At 36.9% G+C, this 22,954-nt stretch overlaps 1 protein-coding gene across 1 annotated transcript in view; it reads right to left on the bottom strand.

Annotated features, from left to right (window-relative positions):
* The window catches only part of LOC121374655 (allene oxide synthase-lipoxygenase protein-like), a 59,154-nt gene extending 38,563 nt beyond the window's left edge, over positions 1 to 20,591 (bottom strand). Inside the window, exons 1-3 of the mRNA XM_041501764.1 lie at positions 19,819 to 20,591; positions 6,883 to 6,927; positions 2,731 to 2,859 (exon numbers count right to left, since the gene is read on the bottom strand). Coding sequence (XP_041357698.1) covers positions 2,731 to 2,859; positions 6,883 to 6,927; positions 19,819 to 20,310 — 666 coding nt within the window. The 5' untranslated portion in view covers positions 20,311 to 20,591. The remainder of the gene's footprint in view (positions 1 to 2,730; positions 2,860 to 6,882; positions 6,928 to 19,818) is intronic.
* Between the last annotated feature and the right edge of the window lie 2,363 nt (positions 20,592 to 22,954).

Raw genomic sequence — 22,954 nt, 5'->3', positions numbered from 1 at the left:
GGGTACCAGCAGTTTCAATCAGCTGAAGACCAGCCCAGAAGTGGAAGGCTCGCATAACAACTGCAGCACAAGATCACTACAGCCTATGAACTGCCACAGCAATGAACACGGCTGGATGCATACCTGGTTTGAGAAGGGTGTCTGCACAAACCATTCGGAACTGACTTCGAGAAGCTGGTTTATAGGCTAGGAAAAAGTATGTTGGCTCTGTCCTGCAACATCAACATCGACATTTACATGTTCACTGGTGCACGAATGTACAGGGATGGAACTTGGGAAACTGGCAGCAAGTATGGTTCAGCGATGAGTCACGTTTCCTTCTATACAGCGATGTGATGGACGACAACGTGTTTACAGACGCCGCAATGAATGTTTTGCCAACAACTGCATCACTCAAGTTGACAGATTTGGTGGAAGGAGTATCATGATGTGGGGAGCCATTTCATACACTGGCAGAAGTGAACTTGTGTTCGTACAAGGCATCCTGACAGCTGTACGCTACCGGGATGAAATTCTTTGCCGTCACATGTTTCCCATTTTGGATCGACAGAGAGAACTCTTTCAGCAGGACAAACCCAAGCCACATACGGCACATGTAACAATGGATTTCCTACAGAATGAGAACATTAATGTGCTGCCATGGCCATCAAGATCGCCAGATCTTAACCCCATTGAACATCTATGGGACGAACTGGACAGACGTGTACGCCAGCGTGACCTGGAGCCTCAGACGCTTCCGCAACTTTCACATGCACTGCAAGAAGAATGGGCTAGGATTCCACGTGCCCGGATTCAGAGACTCATTCAGTCTATACCAAGGAGATGTTGCGCAGTGATTGCTGCTGCTGGTGGCCACACAAGGTACTGATTTCAGCGCCCACATGTGACTGCTGTCAGTCCATAGTAAGAGCATTGTCACATACTCATGTCAAATTTGCTTGTGTTACGATCATAAATAACGAAATTATGCCACTTTGTATTAAAGAGATAATTCCATAAATATTTTGCCTATGCGTTTCTTTTTTGACATAGTATATATATATATATACCCGGTATATATATATATATATATATATATATATATATATATATATATATATATAATCACACACACACACACACACACGTCTGTTATCCTACTACCCGCTTTTCTTTCTCTCCTTTGAATTCCATCTCATTTCTTCCCAATCTGACAACTCCACCTTTCTTTCGCTGTCCACCTCCACATCCCAGTCCTCATCTCTCCAGAATTGGAGAAAACAGATGGGGTTGAAACAGTCTTCAGATGAAACCCGCTACATTTTTCCATTAGTAGCAAGTGGTCTTTAATGTGCACTTTCCCACAGACATATGACAGCACATACCACAGCCTTTGATATACCAGTTGTGGGGAATTGGCTGGGATGAAAAAAAATCTAATCAGAGAATGGGTCCACTTAGGTGATTCGATCCTTTGGACCAAAGCACCTCAAGTTTTACCGACTGAGCTATATTTGAAACAAAGAGATGGCTCAAATTTCACAAGAAGTCTGTTCAATATATAGCACATTTATGCGATCAACTATTATTATAAATTAGTATTTGCATTTAGTACGTTCATGAACTATATTCAAAACAATAAAAAGAAAATCTGGTTTGATGGTCCAATATGCATCTGTATGCAAGATATGGTCCGGACAAGGATTTACTGTTATGTACTGTAGACCGTGAAAGGTAGGTCACAGTGACATAGCAATAGAATGCAACACCCTGCCATGCCAAGTTGTTCCTACATGTGAGGTTTGATGGTCCTGTATGCAAGATATGGTCCGGACAAGGATTTATGGTTATGTGCAGTAGACCGTGAATAGTAGGTCACAATGACCTAGTAATAGTACGTGACATACCACCATCCCAAGTTGTTCCTACATGTGAGGTTTGATGGTCCTGTATGCATCTGTATGCAAGATGTTATGTGCAGTAGACCGTGAAAAGTAGGTCACAGTGACCTAGCAATAGAATGCAACACCCTGCCATGCCAATTTGTTCCTACATGTGAGGTTTGATGGTCCTGTATGCATCTGTATGCAAGATATGGTCCGGACAAGAATTTACTGTAATGTGCAGTAGACCGTGAAAAGTAGTTCACAATGACCTAGTAATAGTACGCGACATACCGCCATCCCAAGATGTTCCTACATGTGCGGTTTAATGGTCCTGTATGCAAGATATGGTCCGGATAAGGATTTACTGTTATATGCAGCAGACCATGAAAAGTAGGTCACAGTGACCTAGTAATAGAACACGACACACCGCCATGCCAAGTTGTTCCTACATGTGAGGTTTGATGGTCCTGTATGCATCTGTTTGCAAGATATGGTCCAGACAGGATTTACTGTTATGTGCTGTAGACCATGAAAAGTAGGTCACAATGACCTAGTAATAGTACATGACACACTGCCATCCCAAGTCGTTCCTACATGTGAGGTTTGATGGTCCTGTATGCATCTGTATGCAAGATATGGTCTGGACAATAAAAAGTTAATAGGCGGATGTACTGATGGACTGATGTACGGATGGATGGATGGACAATGCCATACCATAATACAACCCATCATAGATGGGCGTATAAAAAATGTGAGCATATAAAGTTTGTATTTTGAGGTTGGGCAGGAATGATTTGAAATTTATACAATAATTTTTTTATTGGTTTACAGTACTAGCTAGTACATGCACAATCATAGCTCATACCTGAGGAACATGGAAAATTTTCTTGGTGTACAGGTTTGTCAAATGTGAAAGGCTTTCCCAGTTTCCTGCTGTCAGTTTGACAATCTTACTCACAGCTATCAGCTGTATTTTATTTGATACAATGTCCCACTGAAATAACAAAATAATGCATTTCATCACATAATTATACACATTTCATCAATTACTTCACAGTATTCTGTACGAATATGATTGGTCATGCAATTGGGGATTATAGGTGGGTTATTGTTATTTTTTAAATAAGTGCTATTATCCCCAAATCCCATAAAACCTGTAACAACAAGTTTTGTGATGAATCTGTGATGGATCAGGAAATGTGACTTTCAGATCCATCTCCGAGCAATTGCATGCATATTTGTTTATCAGTGAACTCTATAATAAAAGGCTATTCCATGATCCATTCCTGTGATATTATATATAATTTGGGTTTACAATGAACCTTTGTAGAAAAAAATCACTAAGTGAAGGCATTTTATTGGTGAAGGATTTAAAGAACTTAAGTACTGTACATAATAATTAAATGTAACTGAATTTTGTTACTGAAAAATATCCTATAATCAGTAAAACCACAGAATTAAACCATATTTCACAAAATTACAGTCACTGGAACAATTTAGAAATTTAAAGAAATTCCCGTGGGTGGTGACAGAGAAAGGCTTAATTTACCATGTTACATGCCTTTGTGAGTTGTACAAAGATCATTTTGCTTTGACCAGACTGACTTGTGCTTTCTAAAACAAGCTGTGTATTGGTGCACTGCCAGTATGAGGGTAGGCTCTGTTTTAATTAACTCCTGTGTATTGGTGCATTGCCAGTATGAGGGTAGGCTCTGTTTTAACTAACTCATTTTTGTGTTTTCACAATTACTGGTAGGTTGCCCAATTTATTTTTTAAAAGAAAAATGAAACTACAGTCGCTATACAGTTAAGACTGCATGGAATGGGAATGGGAAATTATTTAACGTGCACATTCAGAGCCAGCTGTTGTAGCGCACACCTGTCCTTCCGTCCAGGACAGGAAGGGGCTGGGGTGGGTCAAGGGGGGACCACCTGCACTGGCAGGTGCAAGGGAGCACCAGCAGTCCAACAGTAGCTGGTAAAAGGCAGAAGGTGGTATGGTGCTATGTAATTTGATTAAGCCAAAGGGAAATGGGTGCGCATTTTGATGAAGGAAGTTTGGCACAATTTTGATGGTCGTTCTAAAGAATAAAAGGTAGGGAGATACATATTAGACTGCATGGTCTAACCACCACTTATATATATACTCTTCAAAAAAAAGTAGGGAAACTCTAATAAGAATTTACAATTGCCAAAATTGTAAAGTATTAGCTGTGGGGAATGATTAAATGATAATAGTGAATTAACTGGGCAAACATTACAACCAGTAGTTCAGTATTGCAGTAGGTTTTATGACCACCAAAGATCTTGATGGACGATTGGGGGTCAGAAGTGAAATTTGAAAATTGATGTGTTTTTTTACCAGTAAATCGCAAATTCAAACAATAAAAATGACTAAAAACAAAACAATAACAAACTGTATGATCAACAGAATGAAAAAGACTGACAGATTAATCGACTTTCCTGGAAATTGTCAAAATCGAGAATGACCCCACACACGTGTACGGGGCAACTGCGTGATGCATGTGCAAACTATGGAATGTGTTTCGGTGTGTTCATAAACAAACCTCCATTTGTGACACCCAATAGCCGATATGTATTTTTGTGCTGGGGTGTCGTTAAACATTCATTCATTCATTCATTCATTCATTCATTCATTCATTCATTCATAAACAAACCTGAATGTTCTTTACTAGGATGTCTGTGGTCAAAACGTATGTTCGGTCTAATAGTTGATATTAATATTAATATTTCAGGTTCCCCTACTTTTTTTGAAGAGTATATAGCAGCCACCATAAATCTTGATCAATGTATTTCCTTCTTTATTTTACCTGTATATAATAGCAGCCACCTGTTCCATGCAGCCAGTACATGGATACTTTTTTTTCTCTCTATTTTTTTTTTTTTTTGCCAAAATTAATAGTTGAACCTGCTATAACAGCCACAAAATACAATGAATTGTGAGGTTTTTTGCCCAATGGACAACTGAACTTGCCATAATGGTCATAAGATATATACATGTATTGGCCTGTCTCAGTCACAATATAAACTAATTGATTTACTTAAGTTGAAACAAATTGGTACATACTCTAGCACTGCATAATTAATCATATTTTTCATCTTATATCTGTGTGATGTCAGTCATTTGAAAGGCAACTTGTCATTGGTTGAAGTCCAACTAGCCCCGAACTTACATATACATATACATCCGACTCACCAACACTGAAAGGTATTCTAAAATTTGTGATTGCTGCTAGTCTGCCACAATGCTTGGTCAGCCAGTACACATTGGCAAACTTGCCCTTTTGTTAATTAATGTATAATGTTTTCGTACCTGCATGCAACCTTTTGTGTCTAGTGGACTAAATAATTAATTGGAAAGTAATTAAAGATAAATTACTTTCTCAAAAGGTGAATAATTGTGATTGCATGTCAACAAAACATGTTCAATTTATGCTTTGAATAACATTTTTATGTAGTAGAAACTATTTATATTTTGTCTTTCTTATTTTACATTTCTGCAACAACTTTTGATATGTTTATGCATTCCACTTCAGTAGTAGTTTTCATAGTAAATTATTTCATATGTACTTTTATTTACCTGTATATAACAGCCATCTGTCCAAAATGTGCACATTTGCTAGGTTCCTTGAAAGGCTCTTATATACAGGTTTGACTGTATATAGAGTTTATACTACCATATTAATTTGTTAAAGGGACATTCCTGAGTTTGCTGCATTGTAAGATGTTTCTGACTAATAAAATATTTCTACGATTAAACTTACATATTAAATATATTTTCTTGTTTAGAATATCATTGTCTGTATATTCAATGTGTTTCTGGTCGTTTTAATATTTGTAAGAAGCCCAATCTGGATTTTGTCTACAAATAATTTCGTACATACAAAAAAAAAATATTTTAGGAAATAAAATTAAATTTAGCCTAGTACAAATTTTAGGACGATCAGAAACATGTTTAATATACAGCCACTAATATTTTATGCAGAAAAATATATTTGATATGTAATTACAATCGTTAAAAAGTCTCTGTTAGTCGATGACATCTTTAAAATTGCAGCAAACTCAGGAATGTGCCTTTAATTGTATGCAAATTCTAAATATGACAGACCTAGATAGTCCAAAGGGGTTTTCAAAATTATATTTAAAACAAAATCTAGTATTTTTCATATGTAATGTTTTATAACATAGGACTAATTCCTCTACAAATAGCCTACATATTCTACTGTCACCATGTAATCTGACCAACATTTTTGGTTTTTCTGTTTATTTGGTAATAAATAAATGACTAAACAAATATTTGATTAAACAAATCATCTGTAATTATCTTAAACTACTGGTATGCACAAGTTTCACAGATGATATTTGGTCCATGAACTACAAGTCCAGACTGCTCTGAATGTGAACAGGCAAACACACCCAATTATTCACCCTATCTAGCAAATACTGACCTTTCTTCCATTAACTTTATCTGGAATTCCATGTGAGGGAATTCACAAAGTTAAAGATAATGAATTTGATAAGTGTGTGTGTGTGTGTGTGTGTGTGTGTGTGTGCGTGTATCTTTGTGTGTATACTATTTTGACCAGTATGTGTAGTACATGTATTAACACTTAATTTACCTTATGATTAAACAACATGTGTCTTTGTGTGTATACTATTTTGACCAGTATGTGTAGTATTAACACTTAATTTACCTTATGTTTAAACAACATGTGTCTTTGTGTGTATACTATTTTGACCAGTATGTGTAGTATTAACACTTAATTTACCTTATGATTAAACATGTATCTTTGTGTGTATACTATTTTGACCAGTATGTGTAGTATTAACACTTACCTTGTGTCTATGACTATTAACACTGAATGAATGAATGTTTAACGACACCCCAGCACGAAAAATACATTGGCTATTGGGTGTCAAACTATGGTAAATGCAAATAGTAAGTGATGAGCAACATGAATATAAAACTTCAAGAGGTACGAGTATTAACACTTACCTTATGATCAAACGAGAACTGCTCATCTGGAGGCACCTGCTTGATCTGAAAACATAATGCAAAAGATAAAATGAATACCATAACTTAAAGACTTTGTGTAATTTTATTTTTTATTTTCTAATATTTATAAACAAAATACTAAAATGATTCTTACTGACTAAACACAATGTATTGGGTAATTCCAGTCTTATTTGTACAAATAATCTGTATATTTATACAAGCACTATTTTGTTTTTAAAGTTCAGGATTATGACTAACGGTATATGATACCTTATCTTTTTTTATCAACTTATGTACAAGCCTCTAGAGTAATTACCGGTAATATTGAAGATCATTTTGTAGAAATTACATTACCTAATAAAAACCCGTTACGGACGTGGCATATGTCTTGGAACACATTTTGATCCCAGTATAACATATCTGCAAAACTCTGCTCTGTTAATGATGACTAAATTTTATAACAATTATTTATAATACTGGTAATAACTGAGTAACAGAATCGTTTGCTTTATATAGTATAGTGATTTACCTAGAAATTAGGCAAGGCATGGTAGACCAAACACTTTTCGGGCATTTTCACCATTTTTAGGGCACTTGTTTTTCATTAAAAATACACAAAAATTTATTGAAATAAACATTAATGTAATTTATGTGCTTGCGTTAATAAATGAATGGCAAAAGATTAATTAATAGTACCCCTTTTGGTGTTTTATAAAGGTTAATTTTAGAATTAATTACTGAAAAATGCTTGTTTAATCTCAGGGGAGCATGATGCTGATTAAGGCAAGAGGGTGCTAGACTATTGAGGCATGGTGCTGCACCATGCTAAAACAAGCTAGGAAAAATACTATAGTAAATAATTACATTGCTATCTGAAATATTGTGTCTGTTACTGGACAACAGGATCTATACTGAACAAAATAAGAAACTTCCGCTAACTTGATGAAAACAAACCAGGGGAATAATTGTTATATATGCGTTTAAAGAGTGTTCCATGATGCATCGTTTGGTGCAAAAATCATGGCCATAGGTTAACAGAAACTGGGAGAAATTTTGACCAAGTGTGGTAGGGGTTAAAAAAAAAACCCACCCACTTAATAACGGGTATGACCACCTCTTGAATTGACCACTGCAGTGCATCACAGGCGCATAAAATTGACTAAAGTGTTGATTTCTGCCTGTGGAATATTGTTCCATTCCTGAATGAGTGCTTGACAAAGTTCGTTGACGTTAGCATTTGGGTTGGGACGACGCCTCAATGGTCTGTCCAGACTATCCCAGACATGCTCGATGGGGTTGAGATCAGGACTTTTAGTGGGCCAGTTATCAATGAAATCAATGTTATTTGTCCTAAGAAAGTTTACAGTGTCTCTAGCTGTATGAGAGGTGGCATTATCATGCTGAAAAATAGAGATGTTGGCGTTGTTATGGAACAGAGGAATGACATGATGAGCGAGAATGTCATCGCGGTAACGTTGAGCATTTAAATTGCCATCAATGACGACTAGTGGTGAACGATAACCATGGGCCATGGCTGCCCAGACCATGACAGAACCCCCACCCCGAAACGATCTCATTCAAGAACACAACAGTCAGCATAGCATTCATTTCTCCTACGGTAGACGCGCACCCTGCCATCACCACGTTGTAAAGAAAATCTGGATTCATCCGAAAAAAGAACAGTATTCCAGTGTCGCCGTATCCAACGAGTGTGTACACGTGCCCAATTAAGACGACTTAGACGGTGACGTTGCGTTAAAACGCATCCGACATAAGGACATCGTGCATGTAAACCGTTCTCCTGCAGACAATTACGAACAGTTTGCCCACTGATTCGGTTATTATAAAGCCCAGGTGTGTTAGCAGCAGTAGCAGTGGCAGTTTGGAATCGATTGCGCAAATGCGTGCTTATGATATAGCGGTCTTGACCACGCGTTGTAACACGCGGATGTCCACGACGTGGCAAGTCGTTGGTGCTTCCTGTCATTCGAAATCTTACACGAAGATTTCGTATCACTCGACTAGAACTCCCAACATGCCTTGCGATGTCTTCTGTCGACATGCCAGCATCAAGCATGCCAATCGCCCGTTCGCGTAAATTATTGGGTATTCTTGGCATACTAAAAATGCTACAATGTAAAAAACTTTAATTTTTTAACAAATTTTGAAGTGTTTTCGTTCACTTGACAACAAGTAAAACAAATTGACCGAATACTACACGGGACATGTCGAACCATGCATACACGTGCAAATTGAATTTCACGTTGTCGACGATTAACAGTGCAAAAATAATCGATAAAATTCATGAATCCTGATAATACAGCTCAAGGCTAATACTACCTATATAATTTCATTACACAATGAATTCTTTAACACAACAAATACTATATGTACAAATCGGAAGTTTCTTTTTTTGTTCAGTATACATGTATGTCTTCATTTGTTTTATTTTGTTTTTTTATTTATACACTTAAATGATAGAAAATATCATAAAGACTTGGTAAACTGTTGTGCTAGGTGCTTAACGGGACTATTTCTAAGTTTGCAGCAATTATAATATGTGTTTGGCAAATGTACTCTTAAATATATATATATTTTAGCTTAGAAAATAAATATCTATACCTTTAATGCATTTCTGATAATTCTAATGTTTGTTCTGTCTACAATAAATTTTTACATATCAGTTTACTTTTTCTTCCAATAGTCAAACTAAATTTTAAATAATTGGCTGAAAGGGAATCCTGAAAATATTTATCAATATGTATATTTCGTCCTTTTAATATAATTTACTAATACTATCCAAATATACTTAATACAGGCAAGTGGATTAATTACAAAGTTGGTGTACATGTAGTTCTTTTACACTCATACTTTGGTGCCAATTACATGTACATGTTACTGTCATTTATTTCATGTAATGAAAAAAAAAAATATATATGTATATATGTTAAAAATGCATTGATCAGTTTTAAGTCTATGAAAGTGTGATAATTATTTAACATGATGTGACGGTACATGCTCTTAATTTCTTTTCACCTGTGGCGATATTAATTGTTTTAGAGGACCGTGTGCAGTTCCAAATGCACTTAGCCCAGATGGGCAACTTGTTACGTAATACCTTCGTGCGACCGTGCATTCCAATATGCACTTAGTTACGTAATACCTCCGCGAGTGCGGTTTTTACAACCGTGATTTTGGCGATTGGCAACAGAATGTCTGGTCATCTAAGGAAAGATACCGACTCTGGGAGAGGTGGAAATATCAGATGATATGTGAGGTACCGCCTTGTACCCCCAGGCGATATTCGCTGTCTCTGAGAGTTTTGAATAAATAGCTAGGATTTTAGAGATATCAGGGAGAAACATAGGAAGGCTCCAGGGGATCGCTGTCCGTCCGGACTGGTAATATTATATTTTCTGCTCTGTGTATAACCTTGATGTGATTGATGTGACTTTAAATATTTTAATACTGTATTATACCAATATTATTTAGACGGTGCTGACGGTCATCTGACGCAGTAATCTGTAGGCTCACTGTCCTAAATAATTATAAAAAGCTTAACCAGTCATCCTAGAGGACCTAGGTAAACTGTAGGTTATTGTCTTTATTGTGATAGGTACCAGTATTAATTCTGTGTTACAAGGTTACTGAATGAGTAGTTAAGGGTTAATTAAAAATTAACCAGTTAGGAATAGAGTTGTAATTCCTTTATTAATTAAGTTCTCCTAGAAGCGTTTCTCAATTATCACACGTTATTGAACGAGTAGTAAGGGTTAATTAAAAATTAGCCAGTTAGGAATAGAGTTGTAATTCCTTTATTAATTAAGTTCTCCTGGAAGCGTTTCTCAATTATCACACGTTATTGAACGAGTAGTAAGGGTTAATTAAAAATTAACCAGTTAGGAATAGAGTTGTAATTCCTTTATTAATTAAGTTCTCCTGGAAGCGTTCGAAATTATCACCCGTGTGGGTGTTGTGTCATGGTGAAGTGATTAGCATATTGTGTAAACTAGACACCTAGAGATAACTAATTAAGTGATCAGTTCTGAGTTGTTATTATTTGTTGTTGTTAATTAACTACTGCGGCAATACATTTGTCAGCGTAGGTTAATACAGATTCCAAAGTGTATTGTGTTTTTGTTGTGTTTTCTAGTGAACTAAACGTACTATAATAATATATACTTTATATAAGATCTTATCTCTGATCATACCTAGACGAGCCACAAGTGGGTATAACCGCCCGTTACAGAGAGATCTAATAGATATACAGTTAGGAGAGATATTTGGACAATCATGTTTCATTCAGTTACGGGTATTATAGGATCCCCGTGACACATGTTTATTTTTCCAAAAGTCATATTCTCCTCTATTATCAAGTACCAGTTGCTTTCGCACATGTCATGCTGAATGTCATTTTGATTCAGATAACTGAAGCTTGCCATTGAGCAATTTAAATTTCAAGGCTTGAAATATACTTTATGGAGTGGGAAATAATCTTTGCTTGTCAAATTGTAAGATGAAAACAAATGCTAGAATGTGAAAAGCAGTTCTATAAAAAGTATTGTCGGAAATAGAATAAAAATGATTTTCGTTTAATATTTCTTTCATATTCAACTGACATGTAAATGTTTTGTAAATACCTACTCTACCTAATTTAGCATTTACTTGTTTGGACTGTCATTGATGTACAAGGTAGTGTTTACTCTTGAAATTAAAATAAAGATGTCGGTAAACAGGTGATGTATGACCTTTATTGGAACAGACTAAAACATTTTGCTGATATGTGTCAATTTCATTTACCCTTAAACAAACTTTTAATTTAAAACTGCAAGTTAACTGATCATTTTGAATTGCAGCATAAATTATAAATTATGACAAGCATATTTATTGAGTATAAATTCAATATAAGTATATTAGAAATTTACACAATCTTGCAACCATTTAAAGGTGCTATATCATAGTTATATGTGAGCATCTGTTTGTGATAAAGATTCTGCAATAAAAATGTATTTTGTATCAATAGATTAAAATTATTTCCTCATTGATGGGCATATTGTTAAAGGTATCTTCTTAAATGTTAAATCAAAATTTTATATAAAAAAAAAAATTGCAATAGCTGTCATTGTGCAACACTGAGATGTCACCTTTAATACCGGTATAATGGATCACTCAGAATGGTTCTTGACAGTTGTGCTCAAAAGTTACTTATAAATGTTTTGGAGAGGGATATAGGGTAAAACATCATCAGAAACAGTCCTTCACACATTGTAACAGCAATGAAATTGACACATGTTGACCAACATTTTTTATAGTCTGTTCCAATAAAGTGCACAAATCACCTGTTTACCAACATTTTTCTTTTAATTTCAAGAGTAAACACCACCTTGAACATCAATGAGAGCCCAAACAAGTAAATGCTAAATTATGTAGATTATCATTAAATAGATATTTACAAAATATTTACTTGTCAGTTTAATATGTAAGAAATAATCGACGAAAATCATTTTTATTCTATTTCTGACAGTACTATAGTAATAGTCTTGCAATTAGACTAATTAGACTTGAGAAAAGGACATATTACCGTAAAAGGACTTGAGAAAAGCACATATAATTAGCTTAAGATTTATATTATCACTTATGAAGTAGAAACAAGGGAGTAGAAACAAGCAACTGCTTAAGACAGGTGGCCACTGATAACAGGTTGCCATATATAGTCTTTAAAAATGTATGTTGTTGTTGTTGTTTCTTTTTTACCGTCTGTACTGCTAATTAATGGATGTGTGCTCCATAATTGGCCATAAATCAGCTTTCGACATAATGTATAAATGGAATGTATTAATCATAGTCATGGCCTACAATGGTTTTACGATATCGTAGCACTAAGACAGCTTTGAAAATCTCTATCCTGGTAACTTATTAAACATCAATGACAACACAAATCATATGTACATATAGCATTTTATTCAGATGAGATTCTTATGGAAAATGTAGTGATTTCCTGTAGGAGTTGAGGTTTGATGTGTGAGGATGACCATGGTCATCTGTGGAGATCTATGGTTTCTGAAGTGGGTCCTCTTAGAGCATCAGTATCCTATTTCTGTGGGTGTAAGAGTGGTCACCACTATAAGGTATTGCTTACTGCTCTGTGATGCAGTACATACTATTTTTTAAACAAACAGATTAACATAACAATGATAATGAAATTCAGTTGACTGGTTACACTATTAACACACTCGGTGAACTTCTTTAAATTTGATAATGATTTGCTCCAAGTAATGAATTCTCTTGAAACCTGATATTCATATGTAGGCATACATTCTTAATTCTGATTTTTAATTATTAAAAAAAAATACATTATTAGAGCTGGGCAGTATTGAAATTTCAGGTTTGGTATCGGTATCTGTATTTTGGGGGTGATTTACCTTGATATCGGTACGGTATTCGGTATTGATACAATACCAATACCAATATCAAGCAGTATTTTCAGTATACTCGGCTTTAAATGCATGCCCGAGTTAAGTCTCACCCGCTAATTTCATCTAAATAAAATTAAATTCCATACACAAAGCCCTCATTGCTATCTTCTTTTTAACTATTTTGTATTCATCAGATATATTGTTAGTACTTTACTAAATGGCGTAAAACATTTTTTCAATACCAAAAGTTCAGTATTATGAGATTTGCTTGGTATGGTAAATTGGTATTAACATGATACCGATACCGAACAGTATATATCGTATACCACCCAGCTCTATACATTATTTATAAGGAAGGAAGGAATGTTTAATTTTTATTTAATGATGCACTCAACACATTTTAATTTTGGTTATATGGCATCAGACATATGGTTAAGGACCACACAGATAATGAGAGTGGAAACCCGATGTGACCATGCAGTGGGCTACTCTTTCCAATTAGCAGTAAGGGATCTTTTATAAGCACTATCCCATAGACAGGATAGTAAATAGCACAGCAGTAGTTACACCATTTGTGGGGTACTGGCTGGAATGAGAAAACCAATGGGCCCCATCACTGACGATCAATTGTAGATCAACTACACATCAGGTGAGTGCTGCTTTAACATTGCACTACATACTGCCTTCTATGTCCCCCCTCCCCAGGATCAATTGTAGATCAACCACACATCAGGTGAGTGCTGCTTTAACATTGCACTACATACCGCCCTCTATGCACCCACTCCCCAGGATCAATTGTAGATCAACCACACATCAGGTGAGTGCTGCTTTAACATTGCACTACATACTGCCCCCCCCCCCCCCCAATAATATTTATAAACACATTGATGAGGAGACTGCTTTCCCAAACATTCGTTCAGCCGATTGGCATGCAAGCTGTATTATGTATCTAAAACTGGAATAGTAATTATATAATTTATACATGGCACCACCAATTGTGAGTTATTTCAAAGGTGGATATCTCACAGAATACAGGACCTATTGGATCACCTTACATCCCTATACTCTCACAGGACATAAAATTTGGCACAAACGATTTTGTTGTTCGTCTGTCGGTTATGTGAAACCAATATCCACATAAACGACAGATCGTTCGTGCAAAAGCTGTATTTAATCGTTCGTCAGAAAATCTTTCTAAAAATTTATCACCGTTTTTGGAAGAAAATAAGCCTTATTTGCTGGTGTGAGAAAGATACTGCAAAACCAATATCAACATAACGGATCGTTCGTTTGAAAATCCAAACAATCGTGTGTTGGCTAATAACATCAATGTTTTGGAAAACTGCGCGCAGTGGGAAATCCCTGACCTAGATGTACGTCATATGTGCTTGATGGTAATGTTCTAACCAGCTTTTTCTCAGTGGTTCAACGTGTCCAGCTATTTCATTCAGACCGGCCTCGGTGGCGTCGTGGCAGGCCATCGGTCTACAGGCTGGTAGGTACTGGGTTCGGATCCCATTCGAGGCATGGGATTTTTAATCCAGATACCGACTCCAAACACTGAGTGAGTGCTCCGCAAGGCTCAATGGGTAGGTGTAAACCACTTGCACCGACCAGTGATCCATAACTGGTTCAACAAAGGCCATGGTTTGTGCTATCCTGCCTGTGGGAACGCAAATAAAAGATCCCTTGCTGCCTGTCGTAAAAGAGTAGCCCATGAAAATTATCCTGTCTGTGGGATGATACATATAAAAGACCCTTTGCTGCTAATCGAAAAGAGTAGCCCATGAAGTATCTGTGTGGTCCTTAACCATATGTCTGACGCCATATAACCGTAAATAAAATGTGTTGAGTGCGTCGTTAAATAAAACACTTCTTTCTTTCTTTCTATTTCATTCACGACCACCGTGATTGGAAAATAAATCACCTTCATTTTCTTTTCTTCTTCATTCATTCATTCATTCATTTATTTATCTATTTATTTATTATTTTGTATTTTTTCTGTGTTTTGTTTTTCTCTTTGAATATTAAATTTTTTGTATATTCTTGTAATAGTTGTACAGTCGCCGTTGTTGTCATATTGTCATATTGTCATTATTGTATGTTATTAGGAGATGGCCTCGTAAGTTGGATAACTTGTGCCCAATCCATTTGTACATTATATGCAATCACACCACTGTCTATATTCGTTATAAAATGCTACGCCACCAACATATTTACAATTTACTCAAGTTTGTTGAAATTCTCAGTCTTGACGTTACAATATTTGGTGTTTAAAGCACATCACAGAACCTTTATGTGTAGTTTCTTAGAAGATTATATTCTATACCGACACAATTTAATGACACTGGTGAAAACAAAATATGTTAACAGACTGTTAACAAAATTATAGATGGGTGTCATGAAAATCTCTCTAACCGCTATTTCAAGCCAATCGGAATATAAGACTACCTACTGTTAGCGTTGGACAAAATGACCGCTAATATTAACTTAAAAAGCAAGCCAATACATAGCCTCATCTGGCTCACGTGAACATACCTATGCAGCTACCGTTAGATTGATTTAGTTTAACACCAATTTTGTCTGTCACAAATGACCGAGATCTCATGCCACTGTCGTGGGGAAAATCCTTTACTCATTACTATACTATGAATAGTATTTTACAGAATTTATTTTTTCCAACGAATCAAAACTAACGTTAATAATTTTTTGTTAAATATATATCAAGGTTTTAAAATGTTTGACAAACAGGCTATCATCTACAGATCAATATTATACTTGTTTAAGCCTAAATTGAAAATGGTTAAATATTTTTAAAAAGAAAAACAAATTCCCCAAAAGGTGAAAAAAAAAGATGTAGACACGCGGCGATAATCATGGGTCAGTTGGGTTAGAACAAACAAACCCAATTTTTATTTTCACACAATTAACTTACAGGAACTATGGGATCACCGTATGTCCTGATACTCTCATCACACAACATACAGGAACTATGGGATGACCTTACGTCCTGATACTCTCATCTCACAACATACAGGAACTATGGGATCACCTTACGTCCTGATACTCTCATCACACAACATACAGGAACTATGGGATCACCTTACATCCCTATACTCTCATCTCACAACATACAGGAACTATGGGATCACCTTACATCCCTATACTCTCATCTCACAACATACAGGAACTATGGGATCACCTTACATCCCTATACTCTCATCTCACAACATACAGGAACTATGGGATCACCTTACATCCTGATACTCTCATCTCACAACATACAGGAACTATGGGATCACCTTACATCCTCATACTCTCATCTCACAACATACAGGAACTATGGGATCACCTTACATCCGGATACTCTCATCACACAACATACAGGAAATGAATCCAGTCTTTAGAAGTCATTGCCTGATCCATCCAATGACAATCTGACTGACATTAAAGTGCCTCGTGACTTCTCGTTGACTGTGTTCAACCTGTATCCTACCTACTCCATTGCCCTTCTCAACATTAGTCAAAACGACGCATTTTCAAAACCTGATACTCTCACGCACCTTACACGCATTTTCAACTGAAGTGTGCGTGAATATGTGAATGGCAATCATGCACACTTTTATACCCATGGTGAGAATGCAGTTCACAGGCACAACATACAGAATTTCAGACATGGGTGTGTTGAGACAACCCATTTGTTGGGGTCATAGTAGGTACATGTGTTTGCATAGCTTTTACAATTTTGTTGTGGCCTCTAACTGGAAGTACCATTACTCATATTGAAATCCAAATGCTACTTAGGAAACCTCACTCTGGGCCTAATCCACGAAGGCCATACATTCCTTTGTTCATAATTAGTGTGTTGGACGGGCATTGTTAACGTGTAGTACTAACAATATGAGTGACCCTTCAATATTGATGCAGAGTATATATTAAATGTGTGTTTATGTGTATATATTAAATGTGTGTTTTGTTATTTACTTACTTTAATAATATACACAAAATAAATGTATCACAGGCATTGGAAGATGCCAACAGAAGGGGTGGGGGTGACAGTTGTATATTAATTCACCATTCAACTGGGGATGCATAGTTTTCAGTTTAGAGGTAGGCAGGGAAGTGCATGCTTCTTACAATATTAAGTAAAATCATCCAGCTGCAATGCAGTTTCAAGTTTGAACTCTAGCTTATATATTAATTTTGAAAACTCAAACTCTTTGAAACTCAAACCATTTCCTCGTACCCTTCAAGATCGAGTCATGAAACTTTGACTGTATATATAAAACATGTGTTTATGTGTGTGTATATTAAATGTGTTCATACATTAAATGTATTTACAAGGAACATTTTGTTTTCAAAATCACGATTAGGATATTTTTGGTCAACTGATAATTTATTAGCAACTACTGTTTAATGTTTTAAAATTCTGTAGAGATGTATATGTGTATCTTTAAGACAAGGGCGGGAATTAGCTTAATCAGTTTAATGTCTGCTTGAGGTGCTTATGTCGCAGGATCGAACCACCTCAGTGGATCCATTCAACTGTTTGGATTTTTTCTTGTTCCAACCAATGCGCCACAAGTGGTCAAAGGCCGGTCTGTGGGGAAATGCATATATAAAAGATCCCTTGCTGCATTAGGAAAAATATTGCGGGTTTCCTCTGATGACTACGAGTCAAAATTATCAAATGTTTCACATTAATAGATAATCATTAATTAATCAATGTGCCCTAGTGGTGTTGTTAAACAATATTAATTTACGCATGTTTTAACACTAAATTTTACCTCTCTAAAACGAACACCAGACAAATAATTCAGTCCCAACTCTTTATTTAGTGCAACTTGTACCTCTAAAAACTGGACGACCAGACCGTTGTCAATCATTATGGCACCACTAATTGTTTTGTTTCTTGTCACTTCGCCATCTTCAGCCAGATTACCTGACAGCGAACATAGCCGGTGCAATATACACATGCTCAGGTTCGCCATCAGATGTGTAATCACTGTTACATATGACTGGGTACGGTTGGCAAATAACAATTAAGCAATTAAAGATCAAGTGACAGCTTTGATATCCATAACAAACATATTTATAGTTTGCTTCAAGGGTGGACAAAACAACAATGAATTTAATTCACTGTCTTCATATTGTTTTATTGTTTTAAAACAATTATTTAGCAAAATAAAGAGTAGGCAAAAGAAATGTTGTCTTTTCAGGGTCGAAGATGTCAGTAGCGTTTCATTGCCATATGCATTTTAAATATGGAGTGTCCAGATAAACTTCGCCGTATTGAACTATCACTTGATGATAAACTTAAAATCATTAAAAGTTTTTAAAGTATATAAGCAAACGTTAAAATATCTTAAGTCAAAGGTTCTTTATTGGATTGAGAGCTGGTTTAAGGATCTATGGGGCCTGTAGCACAAATAACAACAGGACCTCCTTCCCAGGATATATATTTTGCAACCCCCAAGATATATATTTTGCAACCCACTCACAGAGAGAGGAAAAATTACCTGGGGAAAATAACCGCAGGGCCCCCTGAAGCACAGGGCCCATAGCGCATGCTACATGTGCTACTAGGATAAAACCGGCTCTGATTGGATTATTAACTGTTGGATTCATCTTCAATACATATATATATAAAACTGAATGTGAATAGGCAACAAAAGGTTTTGTATCAATGCAAACCCCTGAAAACTGGACACCTCTGAAAAACAGACAAAATTCTTGGTCCCATGGATGTCTGGTTTAGAGAAGTTTCACTACATATGCATATATATAATTATATACATATATCTATTCTATCACTGTATATTGGCAGTGTGTGTGCGTGTGTGTGTGTGCATGTGCACGAATGCGTGTGTGCAAGTGTGTGTGTGTGCATGTGTGTGTGTATGTGAACATATTTCGCCCCACCTGGACAAATGTATATACATTCATATGGAGAGACAGTGTTATTCATTCATTCATTTTAATTTTAACTTATTTCTGTGCTTATATCCAATTAAGGTTCAAGCACGCTGTCCTGGGCACACACCTCAGCTATCTGGGCTGCCTGTCCAGGACAGTGGGTTAATTGTTAGTTGGTTAGTGGTTAGTGAGAAAGAAGAGGGTGTAGCGGCATTACATCTACCCATTGAGCCCTTAAGAACTCGCTCTGGGTTGGAGCCAGTACCAGGCTGTGAACCCTGTACCCACCAGCATGTAATCCGATGGCTTAGTCACTACGCCACCAAGGCCCGTAACACACAATGTCAACAGGGTGCAGTTCTTTAATAAAAATGGAGAGGCGGGGTTACAGGTCACCTACCACTTGACATGACCACGCGAAAAACGTGATCAAATGTTGGGCGACTTGTGGTAGCAATTTGGGGTGAGCCTAGTATTCGATTGACGTTAAGACGGTTGCGCATGCGTAGATGACTTAAACAGACGCAGATATTACATTCCAACGACTTTCAGTACTACGAGAACGACATGGTCTGATAAATGTTATATTGAGTGTAAATATTACCTGTGCAGGCATTCCAGGAATTTTTTGTTCAAACTGGTACAGCGATTTCTTTTCCGCGAGCTCCATTTTCCTCTGTTCTGAATTATCGTCTTCTTGTGGAAGCGAGGTGTCGAGATGTTTGATCATGTAGTGATAATCTGGCTTAATCCATCGAAATATGGGAAACACAAATATATAATTGGTTACTTTATTTTCTACCATAATCCTCTCCACATACCAGTCACTACCAAAGCCAACATCGTCCCTCCAAACTTCGATCTTGGTAATCTTACCGAGTGCAGACAGCTTGCTTCTCGGTACAGGGAATGTATCCATGCGACCGCGTTCGAAATCATTTCGCAAAAAGTTGTCCAGTGTTATCTGGCCGGTCGTGTTACCTTGATCGTCGTGCAGTATTATGAACACATTGGCGTCTGTCCCAGCGTTCTTTTTATCCCCTGTTCTAACATATATCAGAAACTCCGATTTGGGTCCGCTCATACAGCAGCCCATGTTGGGACAAAAAAAAGGTAATCCTATCGGATACTAGATAGTATACACAGTTCCGAAGATGTTTGAAAACAACTTAAGAAGTACATTGTGGGAGTCACGTGGTAACGGTGACCCACGCGGGCACGTCATATGTATTCAGTGGGAGTCAATCACCATGTTAAAGGATTTGGGATTGGAATAGGTGGATACAAAGAATATAGGGTGTCACTATTAGTCGTGGCCTACTTTAAAAGTCACGATAAATTAAGCACTGGTGCCACGCTTATATTGGAGGGGACCCACATTGACATTGTATGAGTCAAGTTATATAATGGGGTGACCAGCCTTTCAGGTTTGGGGTGGGGCAGAGACTTCGAATCAGACGAAACTCGTGTGGCTGGCTTATCCTGACGAGTAGCCCGAACACTGGCGTTGATCCGGTTTTAAAAGTGGGGAGGGGGTGGGGACTGATATATATATATATGACACACATATAACATTGTTTTTAGAAAATCTGAACATAAAAAACGGAGTAGTCTATTATGGGTCTGTTGCTAATTCTAAATAAGCAACGGCTTACACGCTACTTAAAATAATTGTTTGCTGCATTTATCTAAATATTGCTACTATACAAATGGTCGAATGGCAAAATAGTGATCAGTTACGCTATATGCCAGCAAATATTTGTTTCTTCTCAAATGAAAAAGTATGTGTTGGGAGGGGGGGGGGGGGGACATTTCTTATGCTGTCCCCCAAGCTGAAAAGTAAGTGGGGGACGCATCCCCCTCGCCCCCTCCCCTCCCCCCATCGATCGACGCCCATGAGCCCGAGTACTCTAACTGTAAGAGAGAAAGACGGACATTTGGACAGCAACTGTTATGACACTCATTATGAGCGTCATAACTGTCCAAATGTCCGCCTTGATCTAGAGACCTACACACATTTAAAAAAAAATTCTGTCAAATCTACCCCTGTTGTTATATAAATCTTAAATATTACACCTATGTGATGATTAATTATGGAACAACATCCTTCTGAAATTGGAAAAATCCTTTTGGTGGGCCTTTTCAGTGAAACAACCCAAAACAATTGGGTATTCTATTAAAATCCCGAACCTTGTCTCATTTTATGTGTACCAAATTTCATTATCCTTAGGAAATTAATTTTTTAATTATGCATGATTTTAGCAAACTTGAGAAAGAAACAAATTAAAAAAAAAAAAATGTGTATAGTATTGAATGTAAGACTGTTTTTGGTGAAAACTACCAGTCTGTTATATATCAGAACTGCATAATATTCTTAGTACTTGTACAAACTTTCATGTTTCTATGTTTCATTATTTCTTGAGATAATGGGAGCTTGATGCGCGGTCGGTTTGGGATCGATCGCCGTCGGTGGGCCCATTTGGCTATTTCTCGCTCCAGCCAGTCCACGACTGGTACATCAAAGGCCGTGCTATCCTGTCTATGGGGTGGTGCATATAAAAGATCCCTTGCTGCTAATCGAAAAGAGTAGCCCATGAAGTGGCGGCAGCGGGTTTCCTCCCTCAATATCCGTGTGGTCCTTAACCAAATGTCCGACGCCATATGACCGTAAATAAAATGTGTTTAGTGCGTCGTTAAATAAAACATTTCCTTCCTTCTTGAGATAATGGGACTTGAAATATAGCACGAAAATGATGATAGTTATTTTCGAGCTAAATTTAACACCTACCACGTGTAACAAAATGACAAAGTCTCAAAACAGTACATGGAATACAGAGCCCATATCTCGGATTTATTCCTGTGGATGACAGAGGAATATTTGGTACAGATTTCAAGTGAATCGGAGACCGAAGTGCGTGGGCGACCTTAAATATTTTCTAATATGAGATGGATTGACCATATACACGTAATGGTTATTTGGACACAATTAGATGTCATAACCGAATATTGCTATTCTTAATAGCTTTATCTTTACAAGAAACCTGGGGCCTATTTCACAAAACATCGTAAGTTTATGTAACAAGTAGTTATACCAAACATACATTTACACGTTTTCGGCATTTATTTCACGAAGAAATTTAGGCCTACATCATTACAGAAGTTGGAGCATTTTAAGGACAAAAAATCAAATACGTGTACTTTTAACTATATTTGTTGTACTATAATAGTAATAAAAAATTGTGGTTTAGACGTATATTTATGTTTACGTGTAAAACTAGGCTTACGATGTGTTGTAAAATTGGGCCCTGAATATTACGTATTATTTTTCCCCTTGGAGCATAACTCTCTTTTTGGCGGGGGGATCGTCCGATTCCCAGATCCCGCCTGGTTACGGGCCAGGCGACAGCTCGATATAACGGTAGTGTGGAAAAAAGAAAGCGGTGTGGCTGGGGCCTCATCATCTATGCCCCGCCCCCCCCCCCCCCCCCATCCACCGTCTACACCGGTCGGATTAGGATTTAAAGGTACGGTGGAACGACAATTGCGCTACTAAAAACAGAACTGCCCAGATTACGTGATTTCTCACGGGTTTTTTTACGTTTTTAAAAGACAAATTATGTAATTGAATTCCGTAACACACTATTAAACACGGTTGGATATGAAGACTACCCAGTTGGCTGAATGAATGAAGTACTTTTCGGCTAGCCAGAAAAGACGAGTGCCGAAGAAGGTGCTAAGGC

The sequence above is a fragment of the Gigantopelta aegis genome, chromosome 6 (assembly GCF_016097555.1).
Source record: "Gigantopelta aegis isolate Gae_Host chromosome 6, Gae_host_genome, whole genome shotgun sequence".
Classification (NCBI taxonomy): Eukaryota; Metazoa; Mollusca; class Gastropoda; order Neomphalida; family Peltospiridae; genus Gigantopelta; species Gigantopelta aegis.
The sequence above is the reverse complement of the archived record's forward strand: the minus strand, read 5'-3'. Positions and strand labels throughout refer to the sequence as shown.